The 22,787-nt window shown below is 39.0% G+C and overlaps 1 protein-coding gene across 2 annotated transcripts in view; it reads right to left on the reverse strand.

Annotated features, from left to right (window-relative positions):
• Window positions 1-22,787, reverse strand: part of LOC139982208 (A disintegrin and metalloproteinase with thrombospondin motifs 6-like) — an 81,366-nt gene that overhangs the window by 16,380 nt on the left and 42,199 nt on the right. For both annotated transcript variants that reach the window (XM_071994815.1, XM_071994827.1), the window contains 4 exons: window positions 22,469-22,605; window positions 5,683-5,726; window positions 1,718-1,823; window positions 72-206 (listed from right to left, as the gene is read on the reverse strand). In XM_071994815.1, coding sequence (XP_071850916.1) covers window positions 72-206; window positions 1,718-1,823; window positions 5,683-5,726; window positions 22,469-22,605 — 422 coding nt within the window. The remainder of the gene's footprint in view (window positions 1-71; window positions 207-1,717; window positions 1,824-5,682; window positions 5,727-22,468; window positions 22,606-22,787) is intronic.

The raw sequence follows: 22,787 nt of genomic DNA on the forward strand, positions 1-22,787 counted from the left end.
AGGACAGGTGAGAGAGAGAAGGTTGGGGGCAGCATACTACTACTACTACTAATACATTGCTGTCAACTTACTCTATAAAGTGAGTGATGTAGTCCTCACTACAAGAAGACCATGAGTAAAAGTCGGTCTTCTGGCTGTAGGTACCGGCCATGATACCTCCCGCGGTACCGCATGAATTACCATCGCCGTCGTGCTTCATACCAAAACTGAAAATGGAAAGAAAGAGAACGGCCGCAAAGTTAACTATTTTGTGTAACTGTTTTTAGAACTCTTCTTTTTTCAATCCAAGCAGGACGAATGTTTAACGATTAAAAGCAAGTGTTAACACAAATTATTGCAAGACTAGCGTCATATCGATCATGAGGAGGGGAATCGAGGCACTGGAAAATGGCAACTTCCGATTCCTTTTCAAGGGGCTGAATTTTATTAAGACCACCATTCCCCCTGTTAACCTGCAAGATCCCAGAGATAAAATATCGCTGCTGCCTGACCTGGAGTTACCGCCTTCTCAGCTTACGTGAGAACGCAACAATGGAGCAGATACGTGATGTCAATAGCTGATAGTGGAAAGATTGTCAAAAGACAACTGTTTTCTGATTCATCTTCTGCTTTATCCCACATTTTTTCTCGGGGCATGCCGCATCTGGCATGTTTTCATACCTACTACTACCATCACGTTCCTTTGCCGATATTATATCAAAGAGAAGAAAAAAGGACTCAACAGTCTGGGAAAATGTTTCAAAGAATGAATAATATTTTGCAAAATGAAAGGAAATCTGAAAATCAAACACATCTTCAATTTCTTTCCCTGGCACATTCTTTTCTTTCAACTCTTTAAGGAAAATGGAATTATATTTTCAATGCAAAGAATAGACTCTTGAGGTAGTATATTCCCATCATACAATTGATCTTGATTCTGTTAGGAATGTTATAACAATAACAACCAAATATATATTACTGAGTATAAAGGTAAAATGGAATGGGGGGGGGGTGAGGGGCATCAATTGAAATATTACAGAAGGCAGAAATAGGCTAATCTCTTTGAGCAGATTACGAAGAACAAAAGGTGTTATGGTTACCATGTAACAAACATCAGAATTGTATATATCCATACATCTTTTCAATGTTATCACAGAAACCAACTCGCATGTGATTGCAAAAAGGATTCTGACTTTCGGAGAATTCTACCAAAATCTAAATTGGAAAACGACAACTAGTTTTAAAGAAAAGAAAACATGCAGATGAGAGGGGAGGGGGTGGGGTAGATGAAGCATGGGAATGAGTTTGGTTAAGCAGAGGAATGGAGTGGGTATGGAAGCAGTCATATAGGTTCATGGGAACTATTTGTCTAATTCTCGCAGTTGAGTGTGGAAACCAGTTCATCTCCAATGGAGCAAATTTTAGATTTGGAATGATCCCGTCTGGGAGGGCCCCAATATATAAAGCTCAAAGCACAACGCACACAGGCATGAGGTCACCTTTTATGTGCATCCTCGTTTCGAATCCCACACTCAATATTTTCTGTAATTTTTTCGCTGACTGTCAAATACAGATTTCAAACTGATATAATTGCCCTTCCAAGGCATATACATAAAAGATCATGTGGTAAAAAAACAAACCCCCCCCCCCCCAAAAAAAAAAGAAGAAATTGGAGATGTATATTACAAATTTATAAAGGTATGATGCATATATGATGATACATTAAAGTACTACATACTTGTGTCCTATTTCGTGGGCCACTGTAAATGCTGTAGCTAGCCCTGTGTCCTGGTTAATGTTGCAGCTTCTAGATGGATTGCACATAGCCCCAAGCAGTGATAGACCTTGTAAGAAAGATGGATACAAAAACCCATAAAAAGTAAGGTTAACATTGTAACATGAATAGAACTTCTGAAGCACTGTTGAATAAGAGAACTACAGGTAAATTAATTTCCAATTTTATCTATTTTCTTTCTATCGGTTTTTCTTATATATATGTTTTTAAATTTTCATTTGTGAACTAGAGCGTGGAATCTCGTTAAGCCCAGCCCACTCTTTCAATATGCAGGATAGCCCCACTCCCCAAACTATACGGAATCACCTACTGGCTCCACTGCATCTATAGGTTCCAATGGATGCAAAGCATCGGAACCAAAATCAAAACAGACAGAGACAAAGATAAATTCCATGAGCTGCTTTATACCAACCAGTTGAATACCAGTATGGTATTAAAACAAGGTTAGACCTAACACCTATTGACAATTACCGTCCTTTCTGGGAATACCACTAGTTTCTTGTCTGGCCAGTCAATTGCTATAAACATTGATATTTTGTTTGTTATGGACTAAATTCATAATAGACAGGAAGCAACGACCCCCCCCCTAATTCACTTGTTCTCCCAATCCGTGTACCGGGATTTCTAAGAAACTATTAGTTTTTTGGCAGAATACCAAGTCCCATTGTGAAATGCCTCTAATTTTGTTCAGAACAAAGTATGCAAATAAAGTTAAAAGACTTTTTAAAGTTTGTTTTTACAAATTTTACTCTGCAGGCACACCCTTTAGCCCTCCCGATACCTCACACAGCAACCTCTATCGATACCATTGCATGCAGACACCCCCCCCCCCCATCCAATTTTTTTATCAAATGAATTGCCACAGTTTTGATATTTGATATGCAGGTATCCTAACTTTACTTCTAATATTTCAGCCTTGTGGTGTTTACTCTATGTCTAGACCACCTTGCAACTATTCCAGGGTACTAAGGTGATGCAGGAATTTTCCACTATCACATTTTAAATAACTTGTAAGTGGCCCTCCTTTTCAATTTCATATTAGTGGCCCTCCTTTTCCATTTCATATTCTGAATGCAGAGTGGTTGAGCCAAAGCACACAGTAGTTTCACACAGTATCCCATTTTAGATTTCCAACCACCACCCCCTCCTCCCCCCCCCCAGCCCCATCATTTACAAAGCAGTGATTTTCACACATGTGCTGTAGCTACAGGTGGTAATTTCAATACCACTGAACATTGGTCTAATTCCTCCCTTCCTCCCCCTCCTCCCACCGCCATCTGAAACCTGTATTGAATCCCTTGCATACAATTTTTAATAAGTATACTTTTATGTCTGGGAAGTTACTTGTGAAGTTCAATTCAACTTAAACATTTTTTTCTTATTAAGACAATTCAAATTAACCAATTGATGTGGATAAAACAGGCCTTATTTCTACTCCCTGTCCTAGCTATATTTACTTCTGTTGTTCAAGATTCTTCAAACTGCAGCACATAAAAGATACCAAATGCTGCTTTCCACATTGAATATTTTTCTAGTATTTCTTGCGCACATGATTTACTGGGTGCATGCCAAAAGTTTTTTACTTCTGTGCTTAACGTTTATATGATTATGTCCATTCATGTAAACAAACAGAGGTTTACAGCTTACTACAGTAGCATGCTCAGTATATAAAAATTTTCCCTTAGTGGATGACCTTTGACATTTTCCAAGTGACCCATGACTTGAACCTTGGCTATGAAAGTACCATAAAAGTGAGAAGAAAACTGTGACATATTTTTTTTTTAAAGTTTGTATCTTTTTCAGAACAGTCAGTGACTCACTGGTAAACTAGAGGAGTGAGTATACAGTGACAACTTTCATTGCCATTTTACAAAAAGCTACATTATATATAAATTCCCCCTCCTTCCCCCACCCCCCCCCCCACATACCTGGGCAATGGGATATGAATTATAAAGGTTTGGTTGCCAAGGAATCAAGAACTTAACACATATGACCAACTCCTGAATATTGTGCTATTAGTTCTAGTGATGTAATGGGAGGAGATATTTGAAATATATAAAGATAAAGAAATTATAGACACTCTTACTTCTTTTATCATCAACAAGACACTAGCAAACTAGTAAGTTTGTTTGCCATTTAGTAACAGAGTAATTGGATAAAAATTTGTGGATGGGGTAAGAAAGAGGGGGGGGGAGTAGGAGAATGGAGGAATGGGGGAGGGAAGGGTTTAACTGTGCATATCACAAAATATTATTACCCAAGTCAAACACATGCAGCCCGTACAAGATAAAACCTACATTTTACCAAGAGGTTAGTAGCTGATACCAAGGGCAGAGAAAACAGAAAGAGAAAGTATTTTCTAGGACACTCTGTATGAGCTATTTTATTTCCCTGTTAAGTGCTGTTGCCAATAATCAGCAAGGGAAGGCTTCAATATGGATATCAAAGAGCATGACTTGACTTACCTTTAATATGCTAATAAATGTTTCAATCCATACCTTGGTGGCATCATCTAAAAGCTATCAGGGAAGTTTTTATCTTCCAGAGAGGGGAAGGGTTATCAGAAAATAAACTAAAAGACACAGACATCAATCAGAACCTGGCATATTTGATACATCTCTACTAACTTAACTTTTGAAACCTGTCTCAAAGATTTGACAAATATTCATGGCTAATCGGGAGGCGATCAAGAGGGATCTAGCGGGATGGTCGTATATCTCCAGGGAATGTAAGAGATTATCTCTGCGGAGTTTCATCCTTTAATTGTCTGAGTAATAAATTAACAATTACAAATGTAGAACACTTAAGAACGATGTCTGCTTACAAGTCGCCAGTGATTCTATGAATCTTAGAACAACTTTACTGAGTTTGTGGCTGTTCTTGTTGTTTTCTTTATTAGCTTTTCAAATCCATTTTTTTATCACATTTATACTTGATAACACTTGATCACTGGTAGCCAAACTTGCTTCACATAAAGAGTCACATATGGTAAGCCTCAGATGTTAGAATGTTGCATGATGTCAGCAAAGTTGTCAATTTACCTTTTATATTGATTGTGATGTAAAAAGGAGGAGCACTTTGGCATATTTTTCATGAGTCTCACATTAAAAGTCGAAAGAGGTACATGTGGCTCGGGGGCCACGGTTCGACTACCCCTGCACTTGATTGAACTTCGTTACCGTTTATATGGGGACACTTTATCTCCCTCCCAGGCAGTCTACATTAAATACATTTATATGGGGACACTTTATCTTCCTCCCAGGCAGTCTACATTAAATATCTATCACCTGAAACTCTAAGGATGGTATATTTTTTTTCAAACCAGTGAAAGTTATTCAACAGAAAGGATTGCTAATAAAATGGAACTGCAACGAGTGACATCTTTGTACTAGATCTGTAGTCCAGCAACTATTACTAAAGTGACCTCGCTCAAGTGATGTCTGTAGTGACACATGTCACTGAATCATCTCAAGGGGGTGGAGGAGGGGGTAGAGGATGGGGTGGAAGCGGAGACTCATCACTTTGTCACATCTTTTACATCAACATTTGCATAATTAGTTATCTATGTTATCTACTGTCAGTCAATTAAGCTTGTATCAAAAAAGAAAAAAAATACATTTTCAAACCGAGAGAACTCTGAAGTTTGAACATATTTGGAAGTTTTTCCTTCTGATGAATGTAATGTTAAATACTAAAGTATCATCATGAAAAGTCAAGGTACAAACTCTTTCTTTGGTAAAAAATTTAAGACATTAATACTTCTTTTGGGAAATCTTTCATGCTTTAATATAAAAAAAACAAAAAAAACAACACACACACGCACACACTTCCAAAAGGAAACAAGTAAACATCTGTGGTAACCATTTTCATACATGCAAGACGGTGAAGAAAAGAAAGAGAATACATACCAATGGTTTGACACGGTATGTTCGATCGATAACAGATGTCATATCTGAAAGAAAGCAAAGAATGGATGAATGGTCCACCTGGGTCGATTCTAAGGACTGCAACCTCAAATTATGCACTGAATATGATACACTGAAATAAAAAATCCCAAGAGAAGGCAACTTTCACTTTCAAGTATGATTCATTTTCATGAATGATGAAAATAACGTTCCTTTTAAAATGCTAAATGTATATACTCATCCCATTTTTCTATTTTATCAGAGTAGAACTATCACAAACAAGTTCCCCTTTTACCACACCTCTTCTCCCCCCTCCCCACCCACCTAAAACAAACAGGAGATACTTTAAAAAATGTCTCAATGATTTCTTTTGAGAGGGGGGGAGTACATTTTTCGTCAAACTTTATTCAAAGGAGATACTCATAACCCCAAAGAACAGGCACCCAAGGGACCAGGTGGCGTTCTCTGGAAATGTAGCTCAAAAGCAGAACATCAGAGAGGGATTAAAACTGACAGATATTAGATTAATGAGAATGAAACAGATTAACCCATAAGCTTCCATTTCAGGACGACCTTCAACAAATGCTTTAGAGAACTTCACCTTCTCTGCCAACTTCCACTCAACACGACCAATAAGTATCACAAAGTCAAACTGTCTACTGACTGGGTCTCCTTGAACCCCAGGAAAGGAACAACTGCCTAAGAGTTGCATGTTTTGATTACCTCTAAGTGGTATCATACCCTGGGAAATATGTAGTTCAAAACCTGTTTTATAACTTAACAAAAAATATTTTTTATACAAAAAGTTAGGAAAAAAAAGAAAGAAAAAAAACCAGAGGCTGAGGGTGCAGTATGTCTGTCTGACAAATGATATGATGTTAGTTTGAGTTCATTCTCAGATATATTCGGCCTGTTTGAGTTCATTCTCAGATATATTCGGCTAATTGGAGTTCATTCTCAGATATATTCGGCCCGTTTAAGTTCATTCTCAGATATATTCGGCTAATTGGAGTTCATTCTCAGATATATTCGGCTAATTGGAGTTCATTCTCAGATATATTCGGCCCGTTTAAGTTCATTCTCAGATATATTCGGCTAATTGGAGTTCATTCTCAGATATATTCGGCTAATTGGAGTTCATTCTCAGATATATTCGGCTAATTGGAGTTCATTCTCAGATATATTCGGCTAATTGGAGTTCATTCTCAGATATATTCGGCCCGTTTCAGTTCATTCTCAGATATATTTGGCCCGTCTGAGTTCATTCCCAGATATATTTGGCCCGTCTGAGTTCATTCCCAGATATATTCGACCCGTTTAAGTTCATTCTCAGATATATTTGGCCCGTCTGAGTTCATTCCCAGATATATTCGACCCGTTTGAGTTCATTCTCAGATATATTTGGCCCGTCTGAGTTCATTCTCAGCTACATTCGGCCCGTTTGAGTTCATTCTCAGATATATTTGGCCCGTCTGAGTTCATTCTCAGCTACATTCAGCCCGTTTGAGTTCATGCTCAGATACATTCGGCCCGTCTGAGTGTGTAGGTGTCTTGACTTTTTTTTTAATCGAACGAACTGAATTATAATCTCTAGTTAATTGTAAAATTCAGTTACCAAGCAAAAGCAAAAGCAAAAGTAACTGAACTTCTTGTACATCTATATTTCTGCCCTTGCTTCGAAACACATCACGTCACCAGTTTTTGGTGAAAATTATTACCCTCCACTAGATGGAGAAAACAGGTTTGAAGAAGATTTTTACATTTTGACCGTTCATGAGTTTGGTTTAACCTTTGACTTGATATCATTCAGCCAGTCGGTCGGTTTACATGCAGCTCCCAACTTGCTAGATCCTACTGACCGACCGGACCGTGCAGTATTTACTACTTGACGAGAACTGCAGGGTTTCCATGGGTGATGTTTGGTGTGGTGTGATGTGTGATGTGTGGTGTGATGGAGGAGACACTGAAGATCAACACTGAAGCCATGTTATATTTCATACTTCACACAGCTTCACACATACTTCACACAGCTTCACACATACTTCACACAGCTTCACACATACTTCACACAGCTTCGCACATACTTCACACATACTTCACACAGCTTCACACATGCTTCACACATACTTCACAAAGCTTCACACATGCTTCACACATACTTCATGTTCATTCAGCTATACTCATATACAGCCACATCTCCCATTCTGTCTACTCCTTTAATATCACAATACTACAGAACTTTCTTAGCATCATCGTCTATGATGGAATGAGAAGACATGGCTGATTCACATTAAACTGGGACTGCTCTGTAACACCCGATAACCTATTGATTCCTGTCATGTTAGTGATAATGCAGTCATCAATTCAAAGTGAAAAATGCTGGCAGGCAGCTCATCTCAACAAAAGACATCATTTAAAAGAGGGAGAGAAAAGATAGCAATATAGAATGCAAAATTACATTTTATTTACAGAATATTCTTAGAAAGACAGAGATTGACAGTTAGCACACAGTACTGAGGAAGGAGTTTAGAAATTTGATCAGTTCCTTAACAAACCATCAGAACCACCTACTGTATTATTCAAACTGAGATGGCAACAGAGGATGAGAGCAACTAGAAGAAGATACATCCACTAACTGTAGACTATTTGTATATTTATTTTATTATCATTATTTTTTGGGGGCCAAGCTTAGAAAGTTAACATAATAAGTAATAATTCTTCACGATTTCATTTAAATTTTAAGAATACGTTGTCTCTCACTCTCAGAGACCTTCCTGTTCATCTCAGCATTGTCATCAATACCATAAAGCGAGTCGAGAATTTTCCTTACTCTTTCTTCGTTAATAGTTTTGCCGACATATCATCTAAATGATGATACTGAACTGTATCAGAATGAACTACACTGCTACGAAAGCTGATGCTTTAATATATCTGATAATAAACAATCATTTTAGCTATTAACATAACCCAAAGGGGAGGATGAGGGAAAAAAACATAGGGATTTCTTCTTCTCCCCCAACCCTGCATATCATTAGCATAACAGAGGTGTGGGAAAGTGGTCTCTCTCCCAACCGTCCCTCCCCATCCGCTCTCCCCACCCAAAATATGTATATCACATTTCATTGCTTCACTGGTATATAGGGTATACACGGTACCCTAGCAGAATAGAACAGATTCGTCCTTACATAACTTATTCTTCTCTTCAACCCAACCCAACCTTCCTTTCCCCCCTCCCCCTTCCCATCCACATCCTATTCAATTTTTCTCCCATTCCTCTCCCTCCCCATCCAAACTAGCGCACATCCTACTTCCATTTCTTCCTTGCAGTACACTTGATGGGAAGGATGACAAAATCACTGGTCCATAGATTCCTAGCAACTCTGCATTTTCCACATTGAGAGCTATGCCGAGCAATCAATTACATATTTGGTGATCCAGAATGGAGTTGAACTATTTCAGATAGAAGTAGAAATCATCCTCGATTACTCATGGTGCTTAAGGATACGCAGACAGACAGCTATGAAATAAATTTTCCAAACAGTATAAACTTTGTGCTTTCCCCCCCCCCTCTATACCCCCCACAAGGCAACCGATTATATATAACATGTTCAAACTCAAGTTTATGACGATCACCTCATCCATTTTATACGGATCATACCATTTTTTTTCATAGGATTTATGATGATCTCACACACAGCTGCCATCTACAAACGGAAGTTTATCCTTCGGGGCTATACAAAACAAAGAGATTCCCAAACCCCATGTACTCAAAACATTTTGCTTTAAATCTTCCTGGGTCAAACGGATTGTTATCATTTTCTTACACATTCCTCCAAAATTTCTTATGTGAATTTTTTTCTGTCACATGTAGTCAATGAAACAGACTGTTGAAAGAATTTGTTTAAAGCTTTCATCATTGGACAGGACTCCTACATGATCCAACCAACCCATCTATCCTCATCCCCTCCCCTCCCCGTCTACCCCTCCCCCCTACACAATCTCCTAAGATGAAACTGTACTTTAGATACTTAATCTAACATATTTTGAACAGTGGAGAACGATGAGCGCTGTGACGCCATTGCGGTTGCAAGTTAGCAATCTTTTGAAGAGTTAAAACGTTCCAGAATTCCCTAACTCAGTTTTTTCATAATATGTTGTTCAGATATATTTTAATTTTATTGAGCGATTTTGAAGTCTGTACATATTCCTGTGAGCGTATCTGGCATTTCAATCAGCATAAAAGTAGGTGCATCCAAATTCTGAAATTGATATACCAAATATTTATATTTCCTCTCAGTGCATCTTTTCTCTTATTGTCGCATACCATAGCATTTTGGAGAATTGTTTAAACTATTTTATACGGTTTCACATTTTATACTAACATGATAGCAATTGACTTTTGTTAATTTTTTAACTTCGCACATTTCCACCTCACCTCCCCCACCTACCCTTCCCTTCATTCTCCCAATTCCCCCCCCCCACCCCTTTAACTTTAATGTGCAGACATTATTCACAAGCTTGTCTGACAGAAAGGCCACAGGAAATCAGCTATACATTAAGTAATCACAGCAGTCGTGCTGAGAAACGGGAAAAGTCGTAATGAGAGGAAACATCATTCTTGGTATCTATATTCTCTGTCCTGAAACCATCTTCGTCCAGCGATGTCTACCTTGCCATGCATTCGCACCATGCAAGTTACAACTATTAACTTTTGTTTACTTTACGAATCTGATTCAATTTTCTCTAAATCATCTTTTTTTTGCCCGAGGCCATCCGAAAGACATGTTGCGTGCAAGTTCTTTCAGTCTTTTTTTTTACCACACCGTGCAAATGTCAATCACTTCTTGTGAGGAAAAAAAAAAAATAATAATATCTAGGCTAAAAACCACCTTAGGGCACACATTTCCATTGGGAGCAACAAAGACAATGCCATAATTTGTTTCTTAAACAAGATTTTTCTTGTTCCTGTGTCTTTGTGAGGCTAGACCCCATGCTGGATACTGTAGATCCCTCTAATACACCCATGAGACAAATTGGATTTTTTTCCCTTCAACATTGAATGTCTCTTCATGTTGGCTACTGTGACATATATATGTAAGAAATCAATGGTAATCCTTGAACAGGTACAGTATAGGGGGAGGAGTCAGTGTCATACAGGGTCTTAAAACAAACTCTCATTGTCCCTAAAATAAACTGCTACTTTTGTTATATCATATGATGATGTCAACACATCTTGAATTCTCAAACCGTGCTAGTGTTTTATTTCTGCCATTTTAGAACAATCCACTATGTTGGCTTTTGTTGTAGTTGACTCTCTTTCTTCAGATGCAGAACCCTTGTCCTGATGTTGCAACCACCTCATCTAACCCTCCCCACTCCCCCGCCCTCATCTTTCCATAGGGGATTACACAAAAGCTCTTCATCTTCTTTCAAATTTATTCCTTACCCAAAAATATTAACCCACCCACCCCTGAAAAGAAAGGTATATTGTCCATCATTGCTGAACTCTTCCCCTCCCCCCAAACCCCCCTCTCTTTTTGCACAGGGGCATTATCAGCAAGAGAGTGTGGCCCTATATTTTCTGATGGTATTTTATGATAGGAATAGTTTACATATTCCTTTGACAAGTTTTATTATATATATATTTTTATATATTTGCCCTTTCACAAATATCTTTATAAAGACCAACACTTTTGTGATGAATGGGTATACCCCAAAAAGGCAGATATATCACCTAAAACAAGGTATGTTTAATCAATCAATGAGAACATCAGATTGAAATGTTCCTGCTGATGGGCGGAAGAAACAAACGCTGGAAGAACAGGACCGATTATGTCAACATGTAATCCGTCTTTTGCGAGGATAACACTTTTTTTTTTACTATTTCAGTAGGTTTTAATAGCTCCCTCTCGACTATTCATCGTGCAGGAACAAAGCTGTCACGACGACGAACATTAAAATTGTACAAAAGGCAGGACACAGAATGTATATAGAGATTTCCTAATGTAATTGAAAGGAGAAAAAACAATTTCTTCCGAGGTGAACCTTTTGACATATGATTATTATTTGAGTGAAAGACTAAAAGTTAAACAGTTACTGATTTTTTAGTCAAATTTATGAGAAACCTAAAACTCAGATCACATGATTGAAGTCAGCTTGCAAAACTGGATCTCTTCAACCCTCCTCCCCTCACCCCCCCTGGAAGTAATCACCCCCCTGGAAGTAAACTTGGAAAACAGACACTGGCAGTCACCGGAGACGAAAGGTGTCATAGTCAAAACTGGATCCAGCTGATCATAGAAATAAAATCAATTTGTATTGTTTTGCACTTTTTTAACACCCCCTACAGAGGTCCCAGGTAGGTACGCCAGGTGCAACGCACTCTCTGAGCTCATCTAATATATATATATATATTGCAATTTGTTTTCAGGGAGAAGGAAGAGAAGATGGCACCCAGGGACTCCCAGGAGGCAGATCTGTATCACAAGAAAACCCATTCACATTGTTAACACAAACTTTGTGAACATTTTACTTCCCCTGCCAATCAAAGCCAATTTATCTCCGAGCTGCTAAAATCTACTTTCAAGTTATTTTTTTTGTACAATTAAGATGAAAGGAGTTGCCAAGAGGGGTAGAACACGATCGTCATGGGTACAATTTAGGACCATGTTATCCCATTGATAAAGACGGCTAATCCTTTGCCCCGGATACTTGGCATCCTCCCAAACAGCTTCGAGGAAGAGGATACGGACGATTATGACGACAATGGGTGCAAATTACAGACACTTTTTTGCTCGGTTTCGAGGAAATCCGAAACTGGCAGCGAACCTGTCATGCACTTGTATGACCTCACATGAAATTCTGCAGTCATTGAGTCTCTCTCTATCTCTCTGCATGGATTATAAAACTTAATTTTAAAAGTTAATATATGATGATTTATTTTGGTAATTTATCTGGGTGTCATTGTATTTTGTAGAGCTGGGAACACCATGTTATCTCATAAACACACTGCTGTCCAAAAGTGACCACAAATTGTGACACAAATGCAAAGATATTTAGCAGGTTTTGTGCACTAAAAAAACCAAATGTATTTTCATGAAAAAACAAAATCTACAAAAGTTAAGTCTCTCCATTAAGTTTTTCTTCTGTCATTGTTTTGTATTTTTCTGTATTATCTGTATCATTTCTATTTGTATCATTGTCATTTGCGCCATGAACATTCTTTGAGTGGTGTGTGCGCATTATAAGTCTTATTATTATTATTTAAAGTTGAAAATCACCAATTGTAAGACGTATAGTCATGCACCTCAAAATCTTACTTGTTTGGGTTAATTAAGAATGGTGATACTAAGGCTACCTGACACCTGTCTCCTGTAAAGACGCACTCTGAATTAACTAAACATAACTTAAAACATTTTGCACTGCGCCCCTCCCCCCCCCCCTTTAAAAAGGGCTCAAACCTGGTTTCTACCATAATACTTGTGAAGTTTTCGAAGTACAGAAGTCATCAAGATTTGTTTACTTCCACTGGTAACACCCTCATTCCTTGCACAGCACCATTTAGGCTTATTAAACTACTCCGCAATATTCTCATCGATTTGTGCACACATAATTTACTCTGCTAGAAAGGAAAAAAAAAATAAGCCATTTTATTCACATTTTGTACCAGTTACCTGAACAATATACTGATGATTTCTGCACTTGAAAACCAACTATGTACGTAAAAAAAAAACCTGGTTGAGTACAAGATGTGATCGTTTGTTTCAAGTTCTTAAAATATGACTCGGACAAAACTTAGAACCAGTTATAGCAAATTCAGAATCGTTGGTCTATTGTACCTATTTTCTGCGTTAATTTGATTGGTGAGTGAGGGAGAGAATAGAGAGGCACTGCAATGTTTTCTTTTGCTCCTTCTTCGTGGGCTTACCATCGTAATTCGACCTGCACTTTAGTCGTTGATCCTGTCCTCAATCACATCGCTAATCTCGGATCTGTTAACAGAGCTCTCTCGATGAAGATATGTGAAGTAGACGACGGCGGCAGCACTTGGATTACGAAAAAGACTTTTGTTTTCCTTTGTACTGCGATACGTGATGAAGACGCTGTTTTGCTCTTTACAGTCGAGACTTAACAGTAAATATCTGAGGAGATGTTACGTCAAATGTACTTCCTACCTCGAACCCAGAACATGAAACTAGGCCAGTCAAACTGAACCAGATCAGCATACCCCTTGCTGCCCTGGATCTAAGAGATGTAATAATAATGCCAGACACTGATTGAGCCTTATGAGAGGATAGTCTCATGAAAATACAGCGAGTACAATGTCAAGTCTTGTTCCATTAACATTCTATCGTGATAACAACGGATGGAAACGACGTCAAGGATCAACCGGCAGAAGAGATAGAAAAATAAATAGCTCGATGTCGACCAGCGATGTGTGATGTCGCTGGCATTCCTTGCATCCATTATTCAATGGGACGTAATATCATCACGTGGTTGGCGACTGGATGATAGATTTGTCAATAGTGCAATGAACCTCGCAGGTCTATCTATCTCTGTCGTTTTTAGTTCCCAGAGAGGTCTCTAAGAACATCTCTCACCAAAAAAGATTCTCAGAAAAATGTCTGTGAGGGTAGGGGAAAATATGTCAGACTTTCATGACGTCAACCTGATCATCTACCACGGCAGAGTATTATTCAGATGAACTGAAGATGTAATATTTCAGATGATTGAGGTTGAGTATAAATGTTGACATACCAGCCGTGAAGGGCACAGGGACTGAGAAACTGTCAACATTTCTTGAGAGAGTGATTAAGTGGCCTCTAACTTCCAATCAGCTGTTTAACGAGAGCTCCCACGAGAGGGGGGAGGGAGTGAGAGTGGTTATAGAGGATGTCTTCTCGATGTGGGATATCATGTGACACATTCACCAATACTGTACATCACACCACACCAATGGCTCACAGAGGAGGAAACTAAAAGAGTGCGAGACGTGGCATCTCGAACAACCCAGGAAAAATGTCATTGTCCGCCACCCCCGCACTAGAATCGTGTAAGGGTCATTCCCTAAATTGGGGTTCCAACTTTTGGTGGCCCTGACACACCGAGAATCGGCAAGAAAATTTTCTGAATTATTGTGTATCTTAAAGTGACAAGGAGAAGGGTTATATTTTTTTAGCGCGACATGTTACAGAGTGGGTAACTTTTTAAAATACTGTGCAAGGGTAAAAACATGGTCGGTTCTTTGTGTTACAACTTACAAGGATACCGACGAGGCCTATGTCACAAAGTTATTTTTAAAATGGTACATGAAATGTGATCTCAAAAAACCTTTAACCCATGGTTGGTGAGAGAGCAAAGACTAACAAGAAATTTGCCTAGAAATACCACCAGTGTTTACACATGGTTGCCTTTAAAGTTTCTCCCCCATTTGCAGAAATTACTGGAGTACAATTCATTACAACACTACAATAAATTAAGGTGACCATATGTTTTAAATAGGAATCTGGGACAAGATGTTAAAGGTGGAATGTGCGGCCTGGGGGGGGGGGATCTCTCCCCTGTGAGAAAAAAGTGCTAGTCTGATAGAGCACTGACATGACATAATCAAGAATAGTTCTATAGGTCAGCACAAAAGTAACAGGACTTCAATGTCGTAGGAAACACCGTCACACTTGTACATAACTCTGCGTATATAGGATAGGCCTATACGATACATTATAGTAGGATAGGCCTATACCGTACATTAAAGTAGTTCTGAATTTGATTTCAGCTATCGTCTGTGCCAGGCGCGGCGGAACGGAAAAATTATTGGGGGGGCTAATGTGTGGAGACTATCTAAGCGGAGCGCCACCGTCGGTTGGCGCGGAGCGTACAAGAAAATTTTGGGTTATTTCAAACCCCCAGATGGCCGGAAACGGCACTTCCCGAGTGTTTTATGCTGCGTATACCTTGCCCTAAAATATGGGTCTCAAGTCTGCAATTTCTCAGATTGCACGTAAAAGTCTGTAAAAACATTGTAATTTGTATATTTGATGGTGTTTTAAGAGAGTAGCTATTATACTCGCAAAGACGTTTTTGAGTGGAGTAAGGGCAGTGGCGGAGCTAGGGGTATTGGTCGGGGGGGGGCAAGAATGGTCTGTAGGGGCGCTTTCGACACTATCTAAGCGGAGCGCCACCACAGGTTGGCGCGGAGCGTACAGACAAATTTTGAGTTAAGATACTCCCTAGATTGCAGGAAATGACCCTTTCCGGGCCTTGCTAATTTGCAGATAAACGGAGAATAAATAGGTGTCGGAAAATTACACTAACAGAATATGACAAATGTCAATAGGTATATGAGAGCGCAATAAAATAGTCAATAATAGCGAATAAGTAAAAAGTATATTGAAAAGCTGAAAAGGGCGCCAGCAGTCCATTTGAGTCTGTCGGGGGGGGGGGGGCATCCGCCCCTGACTGTATATATGGACGCTCCGCCACTAAGTAAGGGGATGTTGGAGAACTGGCTGAAATGAGGCAAGTCATTGGCCTAAGACGAAGTTGTGTTACGCTTACTGGTACTCACACTCACTGCTTCCACTTTTCACGGGGCGTGAAGACGCGGTTGGGGTGACAATGTGGTCTATAGCCAGGGGACGGGCTGAGGGTCCCCCAGCAATTACTAAAATTATTACACCTATATAGTATACGTGTGCATCGGACAGATCGACAAGTATGCATTGAAAAATGGGCAGATGCACGTTTCGAAGCCTTGGTAAATATTGGGGGGGCTTATCATGCATTTGCCCCCTCAACTTTTTCATTGGGGGGGCTGAGCCCCCCAAGCCCCCCCGGTTCCGCCGCCACTGGTCTGTGCGAGGTTTTTGTGTTCATTTATGTGTTTTCAATGATGTGTAGTTAACTTAAAATGAGCAGGAAGGTAGGGTTTGCAACATTCATAAATCTGTTGTGAATATGATGTTGTATTTCAAAATTTCAGGGACTTCTTGTTAAATCTGGGACATTTTCGGGGATAACTTTGATAATCGGGGACGAATCATTGGAATAGGGGACTGCCCCCTAAATTGGGGATGTCTGTACACCTCACAGTACACCAAATCATGAAATATAGCCCCTAGTACTGTCATGATGCATTTCAAGTTTGGGTGTTGCTTTAAATCATGTATGAGTCTTGAACCGAGAGTGAACTCGGGGTCTTTGCCTGCCAAGTGAATGACCTCTGGAGAGACTCTTCTCATTCCAACAAATGACGAGCTTCACAGAGGTTAATCCCCCTCCATCTTCAATTCTTAAGAATCAAACAAACCCAGTCTTTAAGGTAGATAATGATGTTTCCATCCCTCCTTCACTTCTAGGCTCAATGCCAAGATGGACAAGGAGAAAGAAGTTAAAGAAGATACTGTAGGACAGACTATAAAGGGTGGTCTTATCCTCATGTACAAACCTCACTGATAGCATCTCATAAATATGATTGTAGTACCAGGTGTGAATGCAATGCGCGGTTTACAGCCAATGAAATGTGCGGCTCGTTAGACTATCATGGTTATCTTTTAACCTGGTTTCTTGCATACAGACATTGAAACATTTGAATCCTGCGCCTTGGGACCTACCTCTTCTATCCACCACAACCCCTCCCCCACTCACACACCTTCATCCTCAAGGCAAATTCCTATATATATATTATATATCCTGATGCATTTCGATCATTTTGAAAAGCAAATACAATTTTGGTCTATTTGATGTCGCAACCAGCTTCTTGTATTGATTCGTCAAGTTTTGATTATTATATAATTTATATATGTAGTATATGTAGTATATCATGTATTTGTATATCCTATACAAGTATATCCTACACATATATGATATATATGAGTATATATGTGTATATTAAGTATAAGTTTATCCTATACAAGCATATCCTATACATATATATGATATATATGTAGGCCTATATTGGAAGAGACAGAACGATAGAGAGCTTGTGTGATCAATGTCACTATCGATCGATGCAAATAGTTGCAATCTATAAATTATTTTTTCCCTTCTGTTTGATCTACATTCTTGTGAGATCAGAAACATTTACCACAATAGTTTGAGGGTGTAACTCAATCTATACGAAAAGCAGAGAACATTCATGGTGTGAATCACTTTAGATACTGAATGAGTGATTTGGCAAGGGGAAAAAAATTGAAAATAACTATAAAAAGTTCCATGTCTGTGTCAAAATAAATCATTTATTACTTGTTAAATGAAATATGATTTTTTTCTCCTTATTCTACTTCTTTCTTTTTTGTTTCTGCTATTTGAGTAGTAGTAACCTCACCCCACCCCCCCCCCACTTGGGTATCAAAATCAGTACATGAAAATAGCCTGAAGTTATAGACATGTTATGGTGTCTCTGATGGTCTGACCCTATGACCACACCAGTCATTGAGAATACCACTGGTGTCTCATTCACCTACAAGCCAACTTGGCTTTATAGGATGGTACAAGGGTATTAAACATGCATGCATACTTACTGTAGAATGTCATACAGATCTAGGGTTTCTCCCTTAACAGTAGGCCCATAGCCAGAGTAACTAATTTGGTGGGGGGGGGGGGGGGGGTGTTGGAATCAACACAGGAGGATTGCCATCTTTTGGGGAGGGATGTAATGGAAGGGAGAAATATTTACATATCTCGGGGGCTTAGATGCCAAATGATATAATCTTTTCCATCTTTTTCCCCTACTTGCATTTGTCCATTTCTGGATGTGTTTTTAGCAAAAACAGTCCGAAATATTCAGCTTTTCATGTACTGTTTAATAGGATTAACAGTTGAAACTTTTTAATTCTTATAAATGGCACCTTTTGCATTAACTTTGTTCACACTTGGTACTGTATGACACTAACAATTGTACATTTATGCGAATTATCAACTTGCCTGGTCATGCTGTACTTTAAAAAAGTTCCAGGTAAGGACAAAGTTCAATCAGCATTTTTAAACATTGGCCTTGTAGCCATCAATGACTGTATGTACTTACTGCTTATGGAGTAGCCTAAGGTGACCTGTATTTTTAGGATAGTGTTGGAAATAAAATAAATTTAACTATATAGACGTTACAAAATGACAGCTTATAAACTACAAGAACCACTTATGCCATGGTAGGTAATGATGCACAGCTAAATCACAGGGTACTATTATGGTGTTTCTTTCACAGCCGATACATGCTTTATAGGAGGAATTATGGATTATGAGAGCAACTGTGGGTGCCTTTAGAACATGAAATGTCAAACTCTTATCTTATGTTATTTATCATAACACAAGCTCATGTCAGGTACAAGTGAACCGGAGATTTGGACATGTTCCTGCCCGATAGCGGTTCAGTTTGTTTTAATGGTTGTCCGTGACTACGGGCACCTTCAAGTGATTCATACTGATCAGATCAAACAATTTTCCCAGGCCTGATATGGGAGGTTGCCTCTGGGTAGATTCTAAACACATTCAGAGTCACTATTATGCTAAAACTCTTCATGATTTTTAACTTAAAATTGCCGACATGAAAATATCGTTTATCAGAAAAGTATTATTCGGCCATCTGCAATGTAAGGTGGAAGACTATCATTAGCCCACAGGGAAGTAATTAAAGGGTAAAACCACATTCATACATCAGGGACTGGTGTAGCAAAAACCTCATCAAGGAACATACATACCCCCCAAGGACAAAGGTCACTGTAATTGTTTTTATATGTCTCCAGCAAAGTGCACATACTTGCGCAATACAACATACTACAGTGTCCACTCATTCATGTTGTTCCATTACTTTCACTTGCCTTGCACGTACAGTATGAAACACAGGAGCTTCTTTCCAGAAAGATTGAACATGACGGTAGAGGGGGAGGGAGGGAGGGAGAAGGGTAAGAAGTGTGATACTGAATATGTATGCTACTGTACACAACAAAATCAATCAGTCTTGGTTCTGTTTAGGCTTTACAGTGAATGGAAACCTGTCTTACTAAAGAAAAAGGTCAAAAGTTTAAAACTGAAACAAACGGCAACATTTCTAATCCCATCCAAGCCGTACATTTCTTTGCTGTCTTCCATTATTTATAATTTCCAAGTCAGTTTTCTGTTGTTCAATTCATACTGACATGTTTCTTTTCTTAATTGTTGTTTTCATGAATTTTGGAATGTTTACAGAGTATATATGGGATGACCAGGCCCACATACAGTAGAATTAAGGAGAGGGGATTTTATATTAAACATCCAGTTCCCAACCTTTGAAGGAACGGTTATCATTTAAACTGCTTGTATGTCCAATAATGCTAGGATGCACCTCAAAGTATCAAAACGAGAAGCAATATTCTCCTTTTTTAACAATTTTTAACATCATAACATAACATATGCTAAGCTTGCAGTGGTAAAAGTTACTTTAATATCAATAAAGTCAGTCATGATTGAGAATACCAAAATATCTGATTCTGCATGGCCAACCTAGAACATATATACCATGGGAGTCTCCTGACAGACTCATTTAGGATATTTAACAAGAGCCCAAGGGCACTGTGGTTCCTTGCTTGGGGTATATGACAATACACATCATATTATGAAGCAAGATTGGGCTGAAATAGTCCAAGTAATTGTCCTACATGTTCCCATAAAGTAACCAACACTATAGCCAACACTTTTGTGATCACAAAATGTGATCGGATTTTTTATCAAAAGGCACTTTTGAGATCTAAATATGGCGTCGAAAATGTAAGAAATATAAGAGACCTACAAGCGTGTCAACAGATATGATAACAATGGTGACCTCAGATGACATGACCTTTAAGTTTCAAAATGTTCCACCACCCCATTCACAACTTGTCCCAAAATATCAACCATTCCAAAAAACAAAACGAAAAGTCTGTACAACCATCCTAACTCCGACCGAAAAACTTTGACCCCATATAACTTCGCACATAAAGGTCACACGGGGTCAACCTATTGACATTTATGATCAGAAGGTACCTTTGACATCTGAAAATAGCATCGAAACTGTAAAAATCCCCAAAACACGAAAAGGTCACCAGAGGTCAAATTGAGGTCAAGGGTCACCCAGATGCGGGTCGACAATTGGATTACATTGAGGCAACTCCCGACCCTAACAGACATTTCGTTCTCAAGTTATTGCAAAAATACTAGTTTTTTATCATTAATTGACCCTTGGTGACCCCGGATCACATGACCGTTAAGTTTGAAAATGCTCCCCTAACCAGTTCACAACTTGTCCCAAAATATCAATCTTGTCGCACATTGGCACTGGGAGTTATTGCAGTTTTAATATTTTCGGTTTTTGGACCATAACTGACCTTTGGTGACCTTTGTGGGCACCAAAAACAATAGGGCACACCTTCTCCATATGGCGGATCTATAGTCCAAGTTTGGCCTCAATCCAACATTCCCTTATTGAGATAGAGCGTACCCAAGCAAGTGTCACAGACACACACACACACATACACACACACATACACACGCCAACCTGACTGCATAGGTTCCTTTTGCTAAAGCAAGGAACCAAAAATCAGTAATTTGGTGGTTCGCTTATTTGACACAAATAACAGAGTTTAATAAGTCAGTGCTATCTTGTATCAGGTAAAACCAATCACATTTATTCACGGTACCAAAATATTGACAGGTGGGACCACCTTCAGAACAACTTGCAACATTTTGGGATTACTTTGGTCTTTTCTAGTCTTTTTCAGACAATATCCTCCAACTTATAAATCTGTCTAACCGAGTCTATTATTATGATAAGATTCTGGGATGATGGATGTGTGGGGGGGAAAACGGTGTCAAAGGGGAACAGGAATTATGAATCGCACCACCAAAATTTGAAATATAGCAATAACATATTTGGTTATAACATAACTGTTCCCTACTACATGAAGTGTGACACCAAAGTCGTAAAAGAGTTTGAAGTTTATGATGACAGAAATGTAACTGAGGGCCCTCCCCCCCCCCCCCCCATCCCCCCTTTGAGTTATATTTGTTTTTGCAAGTACACAAATAACTATTTTTAAAGTTTCCAAAAGATGTTTTTCTTTGGATATTATTATTTCTTCTCCAAACCTGTTAACGACTTGCAAGTATTCATAAATTGTGTGTGTGACAGCTTGAATGAAACTTCTCTGGCAGACCTTGACACAGCATGAACTCTCATGTTTTTCGTGAATTTTCATGCTCCCTCCTGAAAGGATCTAGTTGTCTTTCTTTATGATTACAAAAGGTGAAAAAGAAGCACTTTAAATTTAACCCCACGTGAATCTAAAATGCCAATTACGCACACTTGACCAGGAGGACTGGTCCACAGGTTCACCGCATCAGAACCAAGCCGTCAATGTGAGTGAAGTGGCTATGGTGCCTGATATCCTCTAGGCTGTGAAAGCTGACATTGAGTGTCAATCCAGGTGCCGAATGCACTGATTCGTGTTGCTTGGACCACTGAGGTTATATACCCCTATGAGCCCCCAAGTCCACCCCTGTTTTTAACATTAATACCCCTATAAGCCCAAGTCCACCCCTGTTTTTAACATTAATACCCCTATAAGCCCAAGTCCACCCCTGTTTTTAACATTAATACCCCTATAAGCCCAAGTCCACCCTGTTTATAACATTAATAAATATACTGTAGGTACAATGATAATTTTGGCATGCCGAACACACTGCTGGTTTGGTGGGCTGCAGTCACAATCCAGTACGGTCCAAGTCTGAATTCTGAAAATGCCCCATGTTCAGGGAATCGAGATGTCGTGAGATGTCGACTTACCTAGTGACTAGGACGGCGTTGTCATGGTGCCCCAGTCCAAACTCGTTAGTTTCGTTGATGGGGATATTAATAGCTGCCTGCCACTCACAGAAGCTGTCTAGTGAACGGCCTGCGTGGAAATTTAGAGTCACATCATCCTGAAAGATGATGATTAAAACAGAGAAAAAGACTGATGAATTCAACTTCTGTAAAGCAGCTGATTGTTTGGTGGAAAAAATTACTTCTCCATCGAGAACATTTGAACGGAAACCTGTTTCTCTCATTTGTCGCCCTTGACATCACAACCATTGTTTAAAACCAAGCATTCTTAATTTTAAGT

This window comes from Apostichopus japonicus, chromosome 2 (assembly GCF_037975245.1).
Source record: "Apostichopus japonicus isolate 1M-3 chromosome 2, ASM3797524v1, whole genome shotgun sequence".
NCBI classification, from domain to species: Eukaryota; Metazoa; Echinodermata; class Holothuroidea; order Aspidochirotida; family Stichopodidae; genus Apostichopus; species Apostichopus japonicus.